Here is a 23,769-nt window from a genome sequence, read left to right as displayed (position 1 = left end):
TGCCCACACAAGTACAATAGTGGCACACAGCCATGGTGGGGAACCAACTGCTCTTGATTTGACTAACTGATCCCCTCAGTGGTACGAGACCCATAGCTGGAGCTGGGAAACAAGTCAGAACCATATCCAAACATAAGCCCACTCTCCAATATCAAGCTACCATCAATCATGGGCTACAAGAGGGCCTGCACCTATCAAACTCTCTATCAAAAAAGTAATTGTTATCTCAATTTTCCGGGTGCTAACTTACTCTCCGTTGGAGAATCTGCTTCTCTTTTTCAGATAGATGCAGATCCTAAGGAGAGAGCTGCCCCAACATACCTCAAAAGGGGCCCAACTGAAACTAGGGACAATTGGTGAAACAAGCAAGGGTGATGTTTTCCTGATGAACCGGATACCAGCACAAAGGGGAAGGAGACCAACACAGAGAAAAATCAACTACCAAATCAGAGAGCCAGAGCCTCAGAGTCCCCCAACACCTCAGCACTGAAGCAGACCAAAAATGAACCCAACATGGCTCAGGGAAATTTTGCAGAAGAGGGGGCAGAAAGAATGTCAGAGTCACATGTTGGGTCATGATATGCATAGACATTTATCATACCAATAACTGTGGGCTAACTCCACAATGCACCCATTTACATCAACAAGGAGGGTCCAATGGGAGGGGGTAGATCATGGATGAGCCTAAACAATGGTACCAAACTGCCTGTATTTGCTGAAAATAAAACTAATAAATTAAATTTTAAAAAATAAATAAAAATAAAACAAAACAAAAAAAATGTCCAGACCCAGATAGATGAACTTGTGAATCTTACCAGACCTTCATGGAAGGACAGCAATGCTTTTAAAACTGTTCCAAAAAATAGAAAAGGAAGGAATACTACAAAATTCTTTCTATGAAGCCAGCATCACCCTGATACCAAAACCAGGCAAAGACAGAACAGAAAACAAAAATTACAAACCAATCTTGACCTCATGAACATAGATGCAACAAAATATTGGCAAATAGAATATGTCAAAAAGATCATTCACCCAACCAAGTATGCTTTATCCCAGAGATGCAGGGATGGTTTAACACATGTAAATTTATAAATGTACTGAACTATATAAATGGACTGAAGGACAAAAATCACATGATCACCTCAATAGATGCAGAGAAGACATTTGAACAAATCCAACATCCCTTCATGGTAAAAGTCCTACAGAAAGTGGGAAGAGAAGAAACATATCTCAACATAGTAAATGCTATTTATGACAAATCTACAGCCAACATGATATTAAGTGGGGAAAAACTTGAAGCTTTTCCACTAAATTCAAGAACAAGACAAGGGTGTCTACTGTCCCCACTTTTATTTAATTTAGAACTACAAGTCGTCCCTATAGCAAGAAGGCAAGACACACACATAAAAGGGATGCAAATTGGGAAGGAAGAGATCAAATTATCATTATGTGCAAATAATATGATTCTACATATAAAGGACCCTAAAGACTCTACCAGCAAACTGTTAGAGCTGATAAACACTTTTAGCAATGTACAAAGCACACACAGAAATCAGTAGCCTTCCTATGTACTGACAACAAATATATTGAGGATGAAATCAGGGAATCACTCCCATTCACAATTGTCTCAAAACAAATAAAGTACCTTGGAATAAATCTAACAAAGGAAGTGAAGGATCTCTACGAAGAAAACTTTAAAACACTCAAGAGAGAAATTACATGAGATACTAGGAAATGGAAAAACATTCCCTGTTCTTGAATTGGAAGAACCAATATTGTGAAAATGTCAATTTTAACAAAGCAATCTACACATTTAATGCAATCCATACAAAATTCTAATGACATTCTTCACAGAAAAAGAAAAAAAAATCCAAAAATTAATTTAGAAGCACAAAAATACCTCAAATAGCCAAAACAATTATGAATAACAAAAATAAAGTTGGCAGTGCACCATACCTGATATTAAGCTATATTACAGAGTCATAATAACAAAAACAGCATGGTACTAGCACAAAGAGAGACACATAAATCAATGGAACACAACAGAGGATACAGATGTAAATGCAGGTAGCTACACTCAACTAATTTTCTACAAAAATATTCATTGGAGAAAAGACAGCCTCTTTAACAAATGGTGCTGGAAAACTGGATACCTATATGGATAAGGATGAAAATATATCTTTATCTCTCTCTATGCACAAAAATCAAGTCCAAACAGATCAGAGACCTAACATCAAACCTGAAACTCGGAAATTGCTACAGGAAAAACTAGGGGGAAAACTTCAACATATTAGCATAGGCAACAACTTTCTAAATATAACCGCAGTTGCTCAGGAAATAAAACCACTAATAAACCACTGGGACCTCATGAAATTAAAAAGGGTTTGCATAGCATAGGTAGATAGCCTATAAAAACAACTAAAAACATGTTCTAGGGCTGGAGAGATGGCTTAGCAGTTAAGCACCTGCCTGTGAAGCCTAAGGACCCCAGTTCGAGGCTCAACTCCCCAGGACCCACATTAGCCAGATGCACAAGGGGGCGCACGCATCTGGAGTTCATTTGCAGTGGCTAGAGGCCCTGGCATGCCCATTCTCTCTCTATATATATTTGCCTCTTTCTCTCTCTGTTTGCCTGTCACTCTGAAATAAATAAATAAATAAATCACTTAAAAAAAACATGTCTGCACCCTTAAGCCATCAGGGAAATGCAAATTAAAACTACTTTGAAATTCCATCTCATTCCTATCAGACTGGCTATCATCAAGAAAACAAAGGAGAGTAAATGCTGGCAATGATATGGAAAAAGAGGAACCCTTCCACACTCTTGTTGAGAATGTAATCAGTACAGACATTGTGGAAATCAGTGTGGGGAGAGCTAAAAATAGATTTACCATATGGAAGAGCTATACCATTCCTAGGAATATATCCAAAAGACTTGCTACAATACCTTAGAGATATTTGCACATTTATGTTTACTGCCACTCTATTCACAACAGCTAGGAAATGAATCCAGCCTAGATGTCCCTCAACTGATGAGTGGATAATGAAGATACGGTACATTAATACAACGGAGTTCTATTCAGCATGGAAATGGATGGCTCTGGAAAGGATTACAGTAAGTGAGGTAATCCAGCCCTAGAATGCCAAGCACTGAATGTTGTGTCTCATATGTGGATCCTAGCTACACATGTTTGGACTTGTATGCGAGTTGGAATGAAACTCAGTAGCAAAGGCCAATAAACTAGAAAAGGGTTATAAGGAAGGGAGGATGGGGGGGGTACTGGAATTTAAGAAGATGATATTGTATATATATAAGTAGATGAACGGATTACTGGGGGTAGAATGGCCTAAGTGAAGTCATGGAAAGAGATTAGGTAAAAGAACGGTTGGGGGAGGGTTACTCAAAATTCAAGATGTTATGAATAAGCCATATGGACACCTACTTTTTTGGATAATGGGATACCCAGAAGCATGGACTGTTATTAGAAAAACTTCAGTGCCTGGGATGAGACTGCTTACAGTGAGTTGTTAGAGAGGTTTCTGATACCCCCAAAATATTACTAGTCATTTTCAAGGCTCCTGGTTTCCCACCAGGAATAGATGGTAAGACTTCACATGCTTGGGTTGCAAGGTCACTGAGAAATCAAGGTGAAGCTGAGCTAAAAATCTCCTCCGTATAGACCATGGTGGTTTGATTCAGTTGTCTACTATAAACTTAGGTATTCTGGAGGTTAGGTTCCCCAGCTGATGGCAATTGGAAACTAAAGCCTCCTGGAGGAGTGTATTGTTGGGAGCAGCTTATGGATGTTATAGCCAGTTTCCCCTTGCCAGTGTTTGTTTGACAACGTAAAACAGGGGTAGTCATGAGCCCTAGGGGTCTAACGTCTGCTGTTGTCTGGCCAAATGTATATACTATGCTTATCAAACTGCCCAGTAAGCACTTCTGTTAATGTTCAATCCTTTATATTAATGCTCCTCTCACTTTTCGTTGAGAATCTTCTCTTTTCAGATGGCAGTGACCTTGGGATGACTCAGAAGGTATCATGGTGATGGAAAGGAATGACCACAATGCTCAGCACTGCAATATTTGTATCACACCTTGTAAGGCTCAGGGTCTAATGCAGAAGAGGTAGCGGAAAGAATCTAAAAGCCAAAGGAAGGGCAGGACTCCATACAACATGCTCCCTCCAGTCACCAAATGGACTGGATATGCATGGCCTCAAAGTGCCTGACACTACCTGCATGAGACCATCATAAGAGGAGGAAAAGATCAAGACATCAAAAGTAAAAGAGAGACTGATTGAGATGGGGCGGGTGTATGACGGAGAGTGGAACTTCAAAGGGGTAAGTGTGGGGGGGATGGGAGGGTATTACCATGGGGTATTTTTTATAATCATGGAAGTTGTTAATAAAAAAATTAAAAATTAATAAAAAAAAGAAAGGTATGTTTATGAAAACCAATTTCAGGAAAAAATTCAAATCATGAATAAATTCTTCCATAAAAATGAATATAATTCTGAAGAACAATGAGAACTCAGATGCTGACTAAACCTTCTTTCTCATTAAATAAGAAGATTGGACTAATGTAAGAGGTCAAGAAAGAGACTTAATTTACACTCTAGAAAAATATACCTGTGAAGGATTTCACGGCTTTATTGCCTAATCAGGTACCTTGTCTCTAAACAGAGCAGACACTAAGCAAGAGTTACATACTACCTACCTATACATGCTGAATTTTCAGAACTTGAAGTTATAGGCTACTGTATGAATTTCTTCCAACAAAAGAGAAATACAGACTCATAAATCATCAGAAAAAAAAAAAAACATGTTTTCACGGCTAGCCTGAGAACTTCCTTTAGGGAGAGGGCAGTAGACACTGAGGAAATTCAACACTCATCTAAGCAGAAAATTAGAGGCTACAGAGAGCTCAACACTAAAGGAGACTTTTGACACACCCTCCAAGGCTCAGGGAACACATGGAAGAGGGGGTGGAAAGAACTCCAGAGCCACAGGGTGGGAAAATTTACTCTAAGGCATAGTCCCCCACAGGGACTGACTGATAAATTCATAACCCCACAGTGATTATAGATAGCCCCACTGAGGATGGGACCTCAGTAGAATGGGGTAGGGACAGAGGACACAATATAACTCAATGGTATATGAACAACTTGCATTATTTTCTTATATTAAAATTCTCAATAAAAATTTAAAACCTCAGGCTGGAGCGATGGCTTAGCGGTTAAGCGCTTGCCTATGAAGCCTAAGGACCCCAGTTCAAGGCTCGATTCCCCAGGACCCACATTAGCCAGATGTACAAGGGGGGCGCACGCATCTGGAGTTTGTTTGCAGTGGCTGGAAGCCCTGGCGTGCCCATTATCTATCTATCTCTCTCCCTCTCTCTCTCTCTCCCTCTCTCTCTCTCTCTCTCTCTCTCTCTCTCTCTCTCTCTCTCTCTCTCTCTCTCTCTCTCCCTCCTCCTCCTCCTCCTCCTCCTCCTCCTCCTCTCTGTCACTCTCAAATAAATAAATAAACAAAAAAATTTTAAAAAAATTTAAAAACTCATCAGCAAAAAGTAACTTAGAAAAATCATGCTAGGAAAAGGGATCAAGAAGAATTCAACAATGAAAACTTAATATCACTGTCTCCAATGTTCAAGGAACATCATAGAACAGGTGGGGTGGAGCAAAAAGAACATAAAAGGAGGTATTATGGGACTCTCTCCTCTAAGCCTCATGTGGCTGTTGCACTCGAATCTTCAGCAGCTATGATTACTACACAAGACCTGTACAAACCTGGACCCTGTCAATAGTCTGTCATAGAAAAGGGATAGGCTCACACAAGGCTCTGCCCCTCCCTGAAGCTGTTAATGGCTGCTGGGGGAAAGAAGAAATTTCTTCAGTAGTGGTTATGACCTTTTAAAAATTTCACCTTTGACTCTGTAAGTATTTCTAAATTAACTGGTTCACCAAAACTGAAAAGGAGATATGACAGCAAAAGAGGACTAGATCAGCAGGAAGAGGAGAGGGTATAAATGAGGGAGGGTATATAAATTTATCAATGGACATTATCTACATGTTTGAAAACATCACAATGAAACTCATTATTATATAATTAATATATGCAAATAAAAACTTTACATAGGAAGAATTCAACAGATATTTATAACTTGGTTTTATTTCTCAATCCTAGCAATAGCCATACCCCATATATTAGAGTCAATCTGTGCTTAAGATAATCTGCAGCTTTTGTAAAGAATAAACACATATGAAGGAATGTATTCATTCAGATCTACATGCCCCCTGCTCTTAGGGAAGAACCCAGAGCTATCTTACCTGGCCAGATCCATGCAGCTGTCAGTCAGGTTAGTGGAAGAGTTAAAGTACTCTCTGCTGGCAGCCAAAACCAAGTCAATACTCCTATCATAGCTGACCCTGTACTGGGCTTTTCCTTTCTGGGCTGCAATAGCTGAAGGATTTATCCAACACATACTGCAGTGCATCATCTGCCCTGCCAAGTGGATGTTTTCAAGGCGACTGGAGCACAGAAGGCTTTCTGCAAATAACTGGAGAAAAGAAAAACCTAGAATTACTGATGAAGAGGGAAGACTAAGTTCTCAACAAAATAAAAGCTGTGAAATTCAAATGAAATAAACTGAAAGTATACCCATTCTAGAATTGGAAGTTAAATAACAATGACACCTGAAAATGGCTAATTTTATCTTATATATATTTTACCTTGATAAAAATTTCAACTTTTAGGTAGAATGAAAAAAATTTTAGAAAATATAAACCAAAATGAAGCATAACATTTTAAGCCAATACAATAAATAATTGGGTAAAGTATTTAAAATCCACATTCATTAAAGACAATTCAATCCAGATGTGGCAGCACACGCCTGCTATTTCAGTACTTGACAGATTGAGGAAGGATAACTGAGAGTCCCAGCTAGCCTAGACTACATAGGAATACCCTGTCTCAAACATAAACAAACCTATTAGTCAACTATAAGGGCTTTCTGATGCTTTATTAGCAAAGGAATACTCATGCATACAGCCCCTTAAAATATCAATCTGAGCAAAAAAGATACTAATATTTTAATGTAATATGTCAACCTGTTACCTTAAGTGTGACATACTTATTGTTAATTTTTATAGAATTAGTCATAGAAAAAAGAAAGGAGTGCCACTCTAAGTAAAACCATTACTTCAAACATACGATGGCAGTTAGGCTTCAGAAAACAGGTGCACAGTTTTATTTTCTATGAAGGTGACTTCAAGTTTTGCCTTAGTTGCAAAAGAAAATGTTATTGGCAGCTCTATATGGTCTGTGACAATAATCATCAACATGAACATTACAGCCATTCATGCATTTTAAAACCTAAAATTCAAATACTAACCAGTCATTTCAACATTTTGCATTAGTGCTCTTGTGTTAAAATCACTCTGAATTAAAAGCTAAGCATATTCACAAAGGAGAGACCAAATTTTACAATTCCTGTTCCATCAAAGCATCATACTTTGTGATAGCACAGCAAAGTAACATAAGCCTTACCTTATGTGGACTTGTCCCTGGCTTATTTAACAAGAATATTCAACTAAGCAACTGCTTTTAAATTGCTACCTATGTAAAATAAGTTACTTGGATTATTTCCCATACAAACCATGAGAAATGTATTGACAGTATACATGCTTTCCACAACAATTAAATCCCCCTGGATTATACCTCCAGTCAAGGGGTTATAATTTCTTATGTATCTTTGATATTCCAGACATTAAGAGATGCACTAACAGACATGAGCATAGAACATGATAGGAACATGCCTCCCCAGGAGCTCAAAAACAAATCAAAGGAACACTTGTAAACAAAAACTGTATTTTAAAGAAAAGCTATCAAAAAAAGCAGGTATCCTGGAGGGCATAATTAGTGAGCCTAGTTATGAAAATTGACTAGGAATTTTGCAAGTAAGAAAAAGAAACCTATACTAGAGGTAAAGGCCCCAGGCAATGGCACGTTGGGTGCATGGCCTCTTGACAGACTTGATGGAGCTACTGGACTAAACAGTACACTGTGGACAATGACAAACGGAGTGGCCAGGCAAGCTGCCATCTGCTGTGTATTCCTATGTAAAGACTGCAGGTCCTTTCTGCTAGCTAAGCAACAGATTGATTATAAGGAAGGAAACTTCATGTCATAGAAAAACCTGAAGAAATAGGAAGTAGAAAGAGATATGAACATAGGGAGCCATGTAGAGATTGTTGCAGTTTAACAGAATGAAGGAAGACAGAACAGATTTGGAAGCCTGTCCTCTGGTGCATTAAATATGCTCTCAGTTGTTTTCAGTCTGGAGTGTTCTTTATCCTTTTGTTTGATTGTATGTTTCAGGGCTAGGACTGAAATCAAGACTTGGCACAAGCTAAGCATGCACTCTACCAATAAACTCAATCCACAACTCATTACATTTTGGTAACCACAAAAGCCATGGAAATGAAAGATGTCATGTATAGTCAGCGCTTTCTGAGGACTGATGCACTAAGGAGATGGCATTGCAATAAACCAGAGGGAAGGTAGAGGGTAAGTATGAAAGGGCTTAAACAGTAAGACACTAGTCAGTTATCAGCTGTTATTCCACAGCACTGTAGTACAGCTTACGCTTTCTCCCTTGTGAGAAAGTATAGTTATAAACATTTCACAATAAAAAGGAAGCATGTTCCACCTGCAGTTACCTCATAGCACGCATTGGACTCTAGACATGAGTATACATTTTGCTGCATAGTCAGCATGTCCTGCAGCAAAGCTCTCCAATGAGACTCGCTAGCTGGAGGCTGCCTGTAGGGAAAAGAGGGAAAAAAAGGAAAGTGCATGAGATCCTTATTTGAAAACCATCTGCTGCCCACACTCTACATACCACAGTTCCCAAATGATCACCTTTGAGTTCCCAGGAAAAATCCTAAATCGAACATAGAGGGCAGGAGGCCAGAGAGCTGGTTCAAGTAGAAAAAGCACTTGTAGATTCCCAGAACCCACATAAAAGCAGGCTTCTGGAATCCTACCATACCAATGACAAGAAAGGAGATGGCATCAACAAAACTTTTCAGGAGCCGGGTGTGGTACCGGACACCTTTAATCCCAGCACTCAGGAAGCAGAGTTAGGAGGAGCACCATGAGTTTGAGGCCAGCCTTAGACTACATAGTGAATTCCAGATCAGCCTGAGCTAGAGCAAAAACCTACCTCAACCCCCCGCCCCCGGCCCCGAAAAAAAAAAAAAAATTCAGAAGGTCATGGACCACCTAGGCTGGCAAATGCAGTGGTGAACAACATCAAGAATGAAAGACACTGCCTCCAACATAGTCCTCTGACCACAGTGAGCCACAGTACCTGCATCTGTACTCACATACATGAACACACCCAAAACTTATGGAGGAAAAGTGGGCTAGCCACAGACGCTGTCACAACTGCTTGATCATGGCTACTTAGACACAGAAGTGGGGTAACAATAAACCTTAAATGACAATGGGAAACAAGCTTGTATTCTGAGAGTGTTTCAGTTTACCTTCGTATTTTTGACACAAAACTCCCAACCAAAAACACCTCAGGGAAGGATAGGATTTGTTTTGGCTTACAGTCTCCAGGGGAAGCTCCATGGTGACAGGGGAAAGGATGGCACAAGCAGAGGCTGGACATCACCTTTGCCATAGCAGGTGAAAATAGCAATAGGAGAGTGAGCCAAACTAACACTGGCAAGCTAGGGGCTAATAAACACAAGAGCAAATCATCCAACTCCTATCCAGAACATGTTTCTACTTTCATCCATGTTAAGGGATCTACAAACTGTTCTACACAGATAATAGGCCCTGGATATCTGTTGCATCAGAGACATTATATGTTGATATCCAAAATTACAGAGTAGAGAATTAATAGTTGGATTCTCCTATAGCAGGGATCAGGGCTTTGCTAACAATTTCACCTATGGACACAAATCTGTTGTGTGATTGTAAGCAAGTCACTTATTATTTCTGAATTAAACATTTTTTACTCAAAGCCCACCTCAAAGAGACATAAGGAATACTCTGGCCAAATGAAGACAAAAGAAGAAGATATGCTCCTAAAATAAACAGAAACTTGCCAACTGGTACAGATTACAATGTTGTAATCTCTGAGTTTCAGACTCCTTTTCCTAAATTATTAAGATTAAATTAAGGTAGAAGAAATGAAGAGGTCCCCAATTTTTCTGTTATGCAGCCATGTGACAAATGTAAATGAGTGAATTCCAACTTATGAAGATGTTTTAGTGTTTTTTAAGTTACATATGTATTAATATCTAGTAGGAGTGGGACACTGTAGAACAAAGACTGTAGTGAGTGAGAATAGCCTGAGACACCATGTTTCCCCCATCCTTGCTGAGACTGACTGAGGCCTCTTGGTCCCCACAATGAATACCAATACTACTGCCAAAGACCTTCAGCAGAATAGAGGTGGGGAAAAGGGAATCTATGTATACAACCTTTTTATTTAAAATATATATATTCCTTTTTTTTGATTTTTTGAGGTAGAGTCTCACTCTAGCCCAGGATGACCTGGAATTCACTATGTAGTCTCAGGGTGGCCTCAAACTCACAGCAATCCTCCTGCCTCTGCCTCTCTGCTTCTGCCTCCCAGGTGCTGGGATTAAAAGGTCATGTCATCCCAGTGAATATATTTAAGTTTGGGATTATCACTATGCTTCCTTATAATTATGAAATTCTATACAAAAATGGATCTCAATGTAAAAAAGGATAGATTCTGTTCTGTATTTGTCAAATTCCAAATAGCTGATTCTTTGACATTCATCTTTTTCTTTTTATTTTATTATATATTATTTTTAAAATCTTCACTAGTTCAAGACCTAGGGGTGCATACCCATTATCTCAGAACTCAGGAGGCTAAGGCAGGGAAATCATGAATTCAAGGAAGCTTGGACTACACAGTAAGATGCTATCACAAAATAAAATAACTATTTCTAAGTACTACATATTAAAAATGAAGGTAGCATCCATGTATATGACAGTCATTGATATGGAAAAATATCTTTTTAAGGGAAGTAATTCCTGGACAAATATAATTTTAAAAATATTTTCCTCCTACCTCGTGCACATGTGTGCATTTAAGATTCTCATTAAGTTGCCCAGGTTATTCTCAAACTCCTGGGCTCAAGCAACCCTTCCATCTCAACCTTCCAAGCATCTGAGACAAAAGCATCAGCCCATCATTCCCTGTTTCTACTAACGCTGTTAATAAGCATATGCTTCATTTACTACAGCAGCTTGGAATTATTGTACAAAATAAATAATTATCCTTGTTCCATATACAATAAGACATAAAAGAACATACTTTTAGCACACAAATATACAAAACAGCCTGAAGTATCTGTTAGTATTTGAAGATAATCAATAAAATACTTCTATTACTTTGACCTTGGTGCTGCAACCCTTTGGGTGAGCTCTTTTCAGATATGTCTTGCAAGCAGAGAAGTAACAGGTAAAATGTTCAGCCCAATAAAATCAGACCTTGGTCTTGTCTAGCTGAACTCGAGTTCTCATAGCCCAGCTGTTCAGGAAGCCATCAACACTGCAGCATATGGTATTAATGCTTCCTCACACATGGCTAGCCATAAGTAAAGATTCTAATAAAAATAAATGACACATAATTTTCAACAGCCTTTATCAGTAAGTAAGAATCAAAAGTAGAATTTGAAAATTCCAGGATTTTGCAAATTAATGGAGATTCCTGACCACACAAAGGATCAGGTGCAGTTTTAGAAAGGAGGTGGATTTTCAGGGAGAAATAGTACCACACTCAAGAGAGTAAACCTGGCTGCTAAACAGATTTCATAAGGTCTAGCATCACTTACAATGTGCATAAGTGAATACAAGTAGAAGTGAGGGCTAAGATATAACAATATACATAAAGTTCTTAAGTTTGGGTCAAGCTGACCACTTTCAAAACAGGTGCTGTATTCTCCTGCATGGTCATAGTAAGTAGATCACCATGAGTAGAATTTAACATCAGGAACATCAACAGCCTGTGAAGAACTCAGCAGGAGGACAGAAGGTGAGCCAGCAGCAAAAGCCAGGCTTTCCAGTGGACAAGCAGGCTGTAGGAGCATACTGGAAACTTTTACTACCCCTTAAACTCATTTAAAAAAAAAAAAAGTTTTGAGACTTACACACTAAAAATTTTATAGACCAATCACATCAAGGCCACTGATGTGTAAACTTTCATTTAAAGTATACATTGGCCCTATCATGTATACTGGAGAACTTATGATCTAGAAGGTAATTTAAAGCACATATGTTGGTAAGGATGCTATACTTTTTCAATGACAGATAACAGTGACAAGTGAAGACACAAAATGCTGGAAAATTCCCAGGACCAGAAGTTGAGTTGTACTTGGAAGAGTTGAACAAGGTTCCTAGAAGAGGTGGAGCTAAGTCTTAAAAAAGAGGAAATGCTGACGCTGTCTTAGATTTTCCTTTTTTTTTTTTTCAAACCAAAAACAACAATAACAAACAAAAAAACTTATTACCGAATTCTACTGGGAATGAGCCTACTCCTTCAGCATTTGGACTTGAGAGTTTTTCCCCAGTCTTCTTTATATTTTTATACTTTCCAAAGTGATAATTTTTCAGACATATGTAGGAATCAGCCTCAAATTCCTAATTCCATCTAAAAACATTCTCCTGATTACACTATCCACCTTCACATCAGGATGTCCACCTACTGTCTCAAAACCACTACAGACTTTTCCAGCAAGGCTTTGCTTTATTTTTCAGACTAAAAAATCTAACAAAATAAAACAAAACCTTACTAGTTTGTTTACAGACCTTCTAGATAAAACTTACTTTGAAAAGTCTGGAAGCCTTTTTGCTAATTTTTCTATAAAGCTATCTGTTAGTTCACTCACAGTCTTTATAAGTCCTCTGTCAACATTCTTCATTAGTTGGACCTATCTCCAACCAAACCAGGGGGATACTATATTTCTATCTGATATGCATGTCTGACATCAAGCACAGTAACAATATAATGCCTGTCAAAACCTACAAAAACAAAATGTGCCAAAATGTGAACAAAAATTCACAAATACATGATTAATAAGTGTGAATATTAACAAAGTATTCATAAAGTAATGTGAACTGAAATGTGTAAATATATGCATGGTTAAATATGTGAATGCTGAGTATGGGAAAATACAAATATTAACTAACCAGTTCATTCTCCCTTGTAACTAACTCTAAATACACTTTTAAATAAAAGCTCAGCAAAATTTCTATTTCTACCAGAAAATATTCTACTTTAAATGCAAAGAGGCAAAAAAATCACTGTAAACATGAATATTCAACATCTTAAAAATTGGTCATTACTATCTTTTCACACACTTATTCAGCTATTAATCTGAAAACACTAGGTAACTCCAAATTGTCAGAAATGCCTGAAAGCCATAGGAATAAAAAACAAATGAGTCACACATTCATCAAACTGCTTTCAGTCACTCAAGAATATTCTCTGAGCATAATTTCTACTATCAGACATAACATTAGAACTGAACAAAGATTCCATACACATGCATGTCCCAATATAACATATGTATATGCTGGAATTTCCATTGGGAATGCAGAAAAATAGTAAATCAGCTTGGAAAGAACTGATATTTTTACAGTATTGAATCTGCCTTTCTACAAATATGAAGTATTCATCCACTCATTAAGATCTTTAATTAACAAAAAAGTATCTATAATTTTCAATAGTTACTTTATACATTTTATTTTAGGATTATTCCTGGGAATATGATATATTGACCCTATTAATAAATTCTAGATGTCATCATTCACCAGGGAAATGCATATTAAGACCACAATCCAATGCTACTATGTATCCAGCTGAATGGTAAGATGAGAGAAAAGAAAGTCAGTATCAAGAGTAAGTTTTATCAAGTGCTGGGAGGAAAACATCAGCAAAAGAGTGTTGAAAAAACTTGTCAAAATATCCTAAAGCAGAACTCAGGCTTACACATCTGGGTAGATGATGGGTATTGCAGAGAGACAGAAATATTCATACCAAAAGCAGATAAGCATAAAACTATTCATTACAAAAAAATATTTAATAAAAGTAAAAGCAGATAAATAATCCAAATGTCCATAGCACAGAATACATACTATATTCATAAAAACGAAATATTGTACAATGAAAATGAGCAACTTATTGTCTTAATATGAATGAATTCAAAATATATTATTTAGCTGTATTTAGCATTCTTTGTCAAAATCAAAATTCAAAGTAACTACAAGCAAGAGTACATGCAATAGAGGTTTACTTATATAAAGTAACAAAAAGAGGCGAAGTTATACTGCACTGGAGAAAGATACTGAGTGTGAGGAAATGAGATATGACTTAAACAGTCCTGGCTAGCACACACTACCACTGAGAACCCATATGTCCCCTGGTCTCAGGCTTTCATACACACAGACAGCTTTCTACATCAGTACTGAAGACCAAAGAGTCATCAAGAAAAAACATAAAACTAGATTAATATAACAAAACCCAGTTGTTAGCTGGGCATGATTATTAATGCCACAATCCCAGCGCTCAGGAGACTAAGGCAGGAGAATCAGAAGAACTGTGAATTTAAAACAAACCTGGGCTGCATAAAGAGACTGAATAAAACACACATACATACATAACATACATGTATGCATAAGTAAATCCATCTATCATTTGATAGTATCCCTCCACTCTAGGATTAGTAATGTAAAAACAAAGAACATTCTATTTACAGTACACCAACGAAGAATAAAATAGTAATAAATTTCATAAAACAATTATGAATCTATAGCACAAATCTATAAAAACACTGAAAGAAATTGCAACCAAATAAATATGAAGGAATTACATATTCATGGAATGGAAGACTTAAAGACTGGTTTGGGGAAGCAGCACTCCCCATACTGACTTGTAGATCTGATGCAACTCCAATCAAAATCCCAAATGAATCGAGGTGTGGTAGCATATATCAGCAACCTCAGTGCTCAGGAGGATGATGAGACTGAGCCCATCTTGAGCTGCATGTGGAGTTCAAGAACAGCTTAGGTTATATCGAAAAATACTGTCTCAAAAAGAACTTTGGAGGCTTAGGGGAGTTCTGAGTAAGATGGAAGCATAGGAGACATGCCAAATCAGCCTAGGGAGAGATGTAAGCAAAACCCCAGCAAAATATACTTTTCTCAAAAATGAAGGAGTATAGGTTATTCTTAGACACAACAGAGAAGCCAGAAAGACCAAGACCTACCAGAAAGAAGGAAACTGGCCAGAGTCCCACTGAGATGCTTGCTGTCTGCCAATCAATGGATTTGTGCCAAAACTGCCCCACCAAGCACACCAAGTGGTGGCAGCAGCAGAAACCAAACAAGGGGATTTTCAACTTCATCACCCTTCTTGCAAAGTTAAGAAATCTGAAGATCAACTGAGGAGCTGCTGAGAGGGATACAGGTGGAACTGCATGAGAAACTCCAGAAGTCGGAACTGTCCAATCTGCCACCATCAGAACCATGAACCTCTGGCATTCAGGCCCCAGTAACAGCGCAGCCAGCATAGCTGATCAGAGCTTCAGCTCCACAGCTCAACACAGAGGAACAGAGGTAGGCACTCAGCATTGGTGAGAATGGAAGCCATTCCAAAAAACAAAAACAAAACAGGGACATAGGCCTGCATTGGAAGAGCTAATCTCTCTTTCGTCAGGGCAGGTTATGGGATATATATTCTTGGTTGGCTTCACCATTTTCAAATAACATGTATTTGGGGATTGAATAATGTTGGCTTTAATGCTTTCATATTTATAGGGCCTTTATCTTTTGCTTCTGTCATTACTGGGGGCAGAGTCTGATCCAGATCCAGACTTAGAAGAAATTCAGAACAGAAATCTCTACCTCACAGGTGACAAGATTAAGGGTGTAGAACAACACACACCATTAGGGATTTTGGCTTTATACAACTATCTGTTTTAATCCCCACAACTGCATACTTTGTGCTGGTTTTTATTGAATGTGTATATTGCTCAGTTGAAGTTCAGAATTTGCCAGTAAATTGTTCCACCCAGTCCACTGGAATACTTGCTTAGCAAGCAAACTCAACACCTAGGACTACATCTGCGGCTGAATTGGGGTATAAGTGCTGGCTGGCACCTTCAACTCATATCCTGAATGTATACAAGGGTGGATTGCCACATCTAAGAACACTGAAGATAAGCAGAAAACCCAAGCATCAAATCAATTCAGGATGCCAAAGTTACTACGTTATAATACAAGAAACTCAAAGAATCAACACAATACAGCCCCACTAATAATTATAAATTCATCAGAAATGATCACCAATAAGACTTTTAGATGAAATTCCTGGTGAAAATTTCAAAAAAAATGATATTTATACTCAAAAAACCAAAACAGAAATGAAAGGAATCAAAGAAGAAAACAAACTTCTGAAAGAGAACACAGTAAAGTAGCTTTAAAAAAGGAGGCCATTACAAGACAGGAGTAAGGAATTAGAAATACTGAAAAGACTAAGCAGAAATCGTGACTCTGAAGAATGCTGCCAGTGCAATATAAACCTCTATAGAAAGTCTCACCAGTAGAATGGATGAAAGAGAGAACAGAATATCTAAACTAAAAGACCAGGAGGGCAGACTTAATACATTCAAAAAAAAGACAAGCTACTAGGAAGGTATGAATGGCAATTTCAAGATATCCAAGACACTATGAAAAGATCAAACATAAGAATTCAGGGTAGTGTAGAAGCAGAAGAATTTCAAGTGTTTTCAACAAAAACATAGAAGAAAATTTTCCCCAAATTGGGAAAGAAATGCCAATGCAGATACAAGAAACTTTCAGAAAACCAAACAGACAAAATCTGGAAAGAAACTTCTCTCCTCACCATGTTATAATTAAACTACTAAACATGTCAACAAAAGAAAATATATTGAAAGCAATTATGGAGAAAAAGCAAGTCATATAAAAGCATATTACTCAACACAAACTTTAAAAACCAGAAGGACTTGGAATGATGTATTCCAAGTTCTGAAAAATAACAACTGTCAAATAAGATTACTTTATTCTGCACAGCTATCTATCCAAATTGATAGAGAAATAAGGACATTCCAACAACAAAAACAGGCTAAAGGAATTTATGACAACTAAACCAGCTCTACAGAAATACTTGAAGGAATTCTTCATGCTGAAGACAAAGCAAAACACACAAAGGAGGAAATAAGAAAAAATAAACCACACTCAAGTAACAGTTAAAACAAATGAGTAAAGAGAAAACAGGAAACACTATAAAATAAGAATAGCGAGAATGAATGCATAGCTTTCAATAATAACTCTTAATATCAATGGCCTCAATGCACCACAATGGATTAAAAGTCAGGATCCTGCCATTTATTGCCTCCAGAAAACTCATCTCTCAAAAGAGACAGACACTGTCATAGGGTCAAAGGATGGAAAACGATACTTCAAGCAAATGGGCCTGAGAAACAAGCAGGGGTTGTTATCCTAATATCTCACAAGATAGATTTCAAACCAACATTAGTAAGGAAAGATAAAGAAGGTCATTTTGTACTGATTGAAGGAACTCTACAATAGGAGGGCATTACAATCCTAATCATATATGCACCTAACAGTTAAGACTGACCACACTGAAGATGCTGAGGATGTAGAAGAATTGAAACATCCACACTAGATACTTTGGAAAATAGTCATCATTTGTTTTTTCTTAAATTAACTATATTATCCTGCCATTCCACCTTTACGTAATTACCCAAGAAAATTAAATCATACTCCATATGAACATTTGTATATAAATATCCATAGGAGCTATATTTACCAAAGTCCAAACAATATAAATGTCAACTACAAAACAGATGGGGAGATAAAAAAAAGAGAGATATGCCATAACCTGAAATGTTACTAAGCAAATGAAAGATATAAGCTACTGATCTGTGATACAACATGGGTGAACCACAAACCATTATACCAAGTAAAAAAAGCCAAATAACACAATCCTGTATCACTTCACTTAAGTGTACAAGATTCTAGAAAGTCAAAGGTACTATGTAAAGGGACAAGAATCAACCAATAGTATCCTAGTGAGTGGTTGAGGGCTTGATAAGGGGCAGCTGAGGAAAGGGGTTATAAAGTAACAAAAGGCAACAGATGTAGCTTATTTATTATTATTATTTTAATAATAACAATAACATCATTGTTATTATTTATCCTAAGTGTAATAATGATGATTTCATGAATAAATGCATATATCAAACTTTTAAACTGTAAATTTCCACATTTTCAGTTTGTTACCAATTATAATTTATTAAAATTGTCAGGGAGGTAAAAAAGCAATAAAAACAAATCACACAAGTATCAATTAACAGTGTCTAGGACTCACTTCCGGGCAGTATGCCGGGTCAGTCTCACCATCAGCCCTCGTGCCTCTTCTGGGCTAGACTGAGTGCTCTTAACAAATGAAACCGGTTTCTCAAGTCCATGTTTTTCTAAAAGCTCTGACACACTACAAGGGAAAGAAAAATTGGTTAAATTCTTACTGCCAAAAGAGAATATTATTAAGCATATAAATAACAGGTATTTACAGTAAAAAAAAAAAAAGTTATCAAATACTATGGTAAATTTTATATGCTGCATTGATTCTCCCCCCAAAACAGAACCCATATATTAAATTCCATTTACCCTACTGCCTTTTATTAGAATGCAAATGTACTGAATAACATACTCTCAAAAACAAGATGGCTGGAACTCAAAATTTTATTTTTCAACTTCCCTCTATTCTAAAAGCAGTGTGTCAGTAAAATATTTCAGGTGAATAAATTCAATATTCAGCTGGAACTCACAGCAATACTCATTATGATATATAATGTATTATGGTATTTTAAAAAATCCTGTTTCTTTAAGTGCAGCACATAACATTTTGCACTAAAGTTTATAATCTGAATAAATGTAATTTCTAATTACTGACCTCAAAATAACTATGCTTTACTACACATATAACTATTACTAAAATAATGTTATCTATAATTTCTATAATTATGTGTTAAATAAATAGTTTGTTATTTTCCTTTTTGCTGTTGTTGACAGAGACTTACCTTCTACACTGGCCCCAAAATTTCTGTGTAGCCAAGGATGACCTTGAGTTTCTTATCCTTTTGCCTCCTCTCAACTGTTGCATTTAAAGGCCTGTACTACCACACCAAGTGCTGAGGACTGAGCACAGGGCTTCATGCGTGCTTGGCAAGCACTCCACCAACTTAGACAAATCCTCACCTCCTAGTTCATTATTTCTAAATTTTCATTTATAATATACTATGAAAAATTTCTCTAGCCAGGCATGGTGGCACATGCCTTTAACCCCAGCACTCGGGAGGCAGAGGTAGGAGAACTACCATGAGTTCGAGGCCACTCTGAGACTACATAGTGAATTCCAGGAGAGCCTGAGTTAGAGTGAAACCCTACCTCGAAAAAAAAAAAAAAATCAGTATTTATAGAGTCATAAAAATGAATACCAGTAAGGAAAACTAGCATCCTGTTTTTAAATATTGTTTATTTATTTATTTATTGCAAGGGGAAAGAGAATGAGAAAGAGAATAATAGAGAGGAAATGAGAAAGTCAGAGAGAATAGGCCCACTAGGATCTCTTACCACTGCAAATGAACTCCAGACACAAGCACCACTTTGTGCATCTGCCTTTACATGGATACTAGGGAATCAAACCCAAGCTGTCAAGGTTTTCAAGCAAGCACCTTTAACCACTGAGCCATTTCTCCAGCCCCCAAAACTAGATTTCTTAACTGGAAAGTTAAGAATGTTTAAATCTCAGAGAAATAGCTCAACGTTTTAGTGTACCAATAAGCAAAACCATGACAAGGTTATATGTAAATTTCTGTACAGTTTGCTATTACCCATATAGTCAATCCATGTATTATTGTGCCCAAAATCTTAGGAGTACAATAATATTGTTAGTTGATAGGTATAATGATTGCTGTATAAATTAACATTTCTTATATGCCTTTTAAGTATGAAAGATTTTAATTGCTTAATGGTACTTCCAATATATCATAAATTAAATATTATAGATAAGGAAATAATTAGTAGGCTGCAATGTCTTGATTTGAACACAGACTTTGCCAGGCACAGTGGATCACATCTGCAATCTCAACATGAGGAGGCTGAGGTCAAAAAGCACTGCAAGTTTGAGGGCAGCCTGGGCTACACAGTGAGAATTATTTCTCCAAAAAGAAGTCAGACATGGTGGCACACGCCTTTAATCCCAACATTTGGGAAGCAGAGGTAAAGCGGACAGCCATGAACTTGAGGCCAGCCTGGAGCTACAGAGTGAGTAGCCCCTGAGCTTGAGTGAGATCCTACCTCTTAAAAAAAATAACAAGAAGGAAGGAAAGAAGGGAGGGAAGGAGGGAGGGAGGAAGGGAGGGGGAGAAAGAGAAATAAGAAAAAAGAGAAGTAGAGGAAAAGGAAAAGAAAAAGTGATCACAGGATTATGAGTCTTCAAAGTCCATGTTCCTATTCTACTGTTCTCTTCTATTAAAGCCATAGTGCAGTCATCATTGAGACAAAACACTCAAAAGAGTCAATAATTATGCATTCTAAGCAGATACAATTAGGAACAGGCAAAAACTATCTTTTATCTCACCTGAGAATCTGCTCCAGTTGGTCTACCATGTCATGAAGAGATGCTGTTAACTTTGTCTTATGACTAAAGAATTAAAAGAATAAAAATTAAAATTACATTTAGTAGCAGCTATTTTTAGAAAAAAATAAAAATAAAACAATGCTGGGCATGGTGGCACACACCTTTAATCCCAGCACTCAGGAGGCAGAGGTAGGAAGATCACTGTGAGTTAGAGGACACCTTGAGATTACATAGTGAATTCAAGGTCAGCCTGGACTAGAGTGAAACCCTACCTCAAAAAAATAAATAAATAAAACAATTATATGGTAGAAACAGAATGTTTCTTATATGCATAACATAATACTCTCCAAGCAAAATTTCAGGCTTATTGCCTATGCACCACATAATAATATCTATAGGGTATGCCATTTCCTCGGGGTACTGATGGCATAAATGGGACTATCAGGACCATCTCTGAGTATACCACAGATAATGAAATAAATTGTGCCTATTTTACTAAATTTATTCAATAGTTTGCATGATTCAATAGAATAATACTTTAAAAACAAAACAAAACAGAAGGCTTGAGAGATGGCTCAGCAGTTAAAAGGCACTTGCTTACAAAGCTTGATGACCTGGGTTCAATTCCTCAGTACCCATGTAAAGCCAGATGCACAAAGTGGTGTATGTGTCTGGAGGTCATTTCTTCCAGCCAGCTTGAATAAGCAAGCTACATAGGTAATAGGCACAAAACTTTAATTGTTAATCAATGATTGTTCTTTTCTTTTTTTTTTTTTTTTTTTTTTTTTTTTTTTGGTTTTTTGAGGTAGGGTCTCACTCTGGTCCAGGCTGACCTGGAATTAACTCTGTAGTCTCAGGGTGGCCTTGAACTCACGGTGATCCTCCTACCTCTGCCTCCCGAGTGCTGGGATTAAAGGCGTGCGCCACCACGCCCGGCTGTTCTTTTCTTAAATGAAGTTGGAAGCCAATGACTGACACAGGAACAAGACAGACACACAAAGAAAGCTAAGAAGCACTCACTGTCCCACTCATGACTGTACTGTTCTAGGTCAAGAAGGGCAGGTGTCAGGGGAGAGCCTCTGCATCTCACTGCTGTGTAGAGAGAGCAGCATGACTACTAGTGCCCTGACATACCAGGCTGAGGGTTTTAAACAATCAGTACTGCATCATTTGTACAAATGATGCACACTCACAGAGCCTTGTTTTTGCACTTTGCTGATTACTAAAGGTCATGGCTCCCAGAGGTCCACGTTCCATATTCTGCTGCCTTTTACTAAGGATGTGAGCTAGCTTGTGACCACTTCGATACAAGTTTGGGTAACAAACACATGTTGATTCCACTGTGTAATTTCCCTTTCCTTATTAAAAAAAAAAAAAGAAAAAAGACTGAGGAAGTAAAACCCTAAACACTCCATGGTTTCCATCAAGCTTTACAATTAGCAAGGCTAATGCTAAAATTCTTTCTTAGTAGCCAACACTTAGAATACTGACAATAAGAGGGAAGGAGCCAGATCTATAACAGAATAGATCTTACATTTAAGATCCCACACCCCAGCAAAAAATCAAAACTGATACAACACTGGTACTTGAACAACAAACAGTCTTATAATGAAAAGGCTTGAGCTTGTCAAAATTAGTTAACAGAACATAGAGGTACAGAAACAGATTTAAAGGGATATGTAATTAAGTATGGCAGATGAAACTTACACCCCGATCTCTACTTTCCAAAATCACTTAAGTGTAAAAAAACAGAAAGAATATGAGGGAGTGAGAAAAGGAAGACATTCACAAAGAACAAAGAGAATGAAAGGAAATGACAGCAGATCAAAGATGCAAACAAAACATGGAAGACACAAATTAAATGGAAACATACTTAACAAAATTAATAAATCGTCTGGAATACAGCAACACATAGCAGAGGACAGCAAGACATGTGTGGACAAAACAAGAGATGCCAAAGAACCAAAAGTAAAGGATGGTTCTCAAAACCAAGACTATGCTAAAAACAAGAAGACAGTTTGCAGGTTTCTGATAAGCCAATTACTTATACATACACATATGCACACCCTTTATTTACCATCCTTTATTTCACAGGGCCAGGCAACTCTCCCAAGCCTGGAAGAAATAGGGACTTTGTTCTCTTGATGGTTAATCTACTGAAACACTCAAAACAAACAAACAACAACAAAAAAAAAAACAAAGCAAGCCACAACTGGTAAAGATAAGAAAGGCACCATTATGAATTAAGATATGCAAACCCAGTTCCTCTCCTAATGCTCACATCTAAACTTACTAATGCAACAACAAGGAATCCTTAAAGAACAGAATACATAAAGAAATTCACTTAAGATAAAGTATATGGGTTCCACCCATAAATATTCTTTCTACTGGCCAAGTAGTTGTAGGGCTTACCTGGAAACAAGCTTTCCCTCCACAAGATACAAGGTTTCTAGTCAGTTTCTTAGTACCTGTAGTGGGTTGATTCAGGTGTCCCCCATAAACTTAGGTGTATTTTGGGGGGCAGGCTTGCGGGTATTATAGCCAGCTCCCCCACACCAGTGTTTGGCATACTCTCCTTTTGCTATTGTCCACCTTATGATGGCCAGGGGGTGATGTCCACCTTCTGCTCATGCCACTGATTTCCCTGCCATTGTGGAGCTTCCCCTTGTATCTGCTAGACAAAATAAACCCTTTTTTCACAAAAGCTGCTCTTGGTTGGGTGCTTTCTGCCAGCAATACGAACCTGACTACAACAATAATGTTGGTACTAAGGAGTGGTGTGATTTGCTGCTAGATACCTGACTGTACGGCTTTGGCCTTTTGAAGCTGATTTTCAAGAAGAATGTGGAAAGATTTGAAACCTTGGCCTAAGAGATACCTTGCAGTGCTGTAAGTACAGCTTGATGGACTATTCTAGTCAAACTCAGACCTGAATGCAGTAAGAACTATGGACTGTGAAATTTGGCTTGTGAAGGTAAGAAAGATCTTTGAGTGTTCTGGGCTAGAAACAGTTTGTGTGAGAGACTAAC

General features: G+C 37.6%; 1 protein-coding gene across 3 annotated transcripts in view; it reads right to left on the bottom strand.

Moving 5' to 3' along the window:
* Nbas (NBAS subunit of NRZ tethering complex) overlaps nucleotides 1-23,769 on the bottom strand; it is a 470,946-nt gene that overhangs the window by 225,423 nt on the left and 221,754 nt on the right. For all 3 annotated transcript variants that reach the window (XM_045148869.1, XM_004665676.3, XM_045148870.1), the window contains 4 exons: nucleotides 20,741-20,803; nucleotides 18,467-18,589; nucleotides 8,724-8,826; nucleotides 6,333-6,562 (listed from right to left, as the gene is read on the bottom strand). In XM_045148869.1, coding sequence (XP_045004804.1) covers nucleotides 6,333-6,562; nucleotides 8,724-8,826; nucleotides 18,467-18,589; nucleotides 20,741-20,803 — 519 coding nt within the window. The remainder of the gene's footprint in view (nucleotides 1-6,332; nucleotides 6,563-8,723; nucleotides 8,827-18,466; nucleotides 18,590-20,740; nucleotides 20,804-23,769) is intronic.

This window comes from Jaculus jaculus, chromosome 5, assembly GCF_020740685.1.
Source record: "Jaculus jaculus isolate mJacJac1 chromosome 5, mJacJac1.mat.Y.cur, whole genome shotgun sequence".
NCBI classification, from domain to species: Eukaryota; Metazoa; Chordata; class Mammalia; order Rodentia; family Dipodidae; genus Jaculus; species Jaculus jaculus.
Note: the sequence above shows the minus strand (reverse complement) of the source record. Positions and strands in the feature narration are given on the sequence as shown.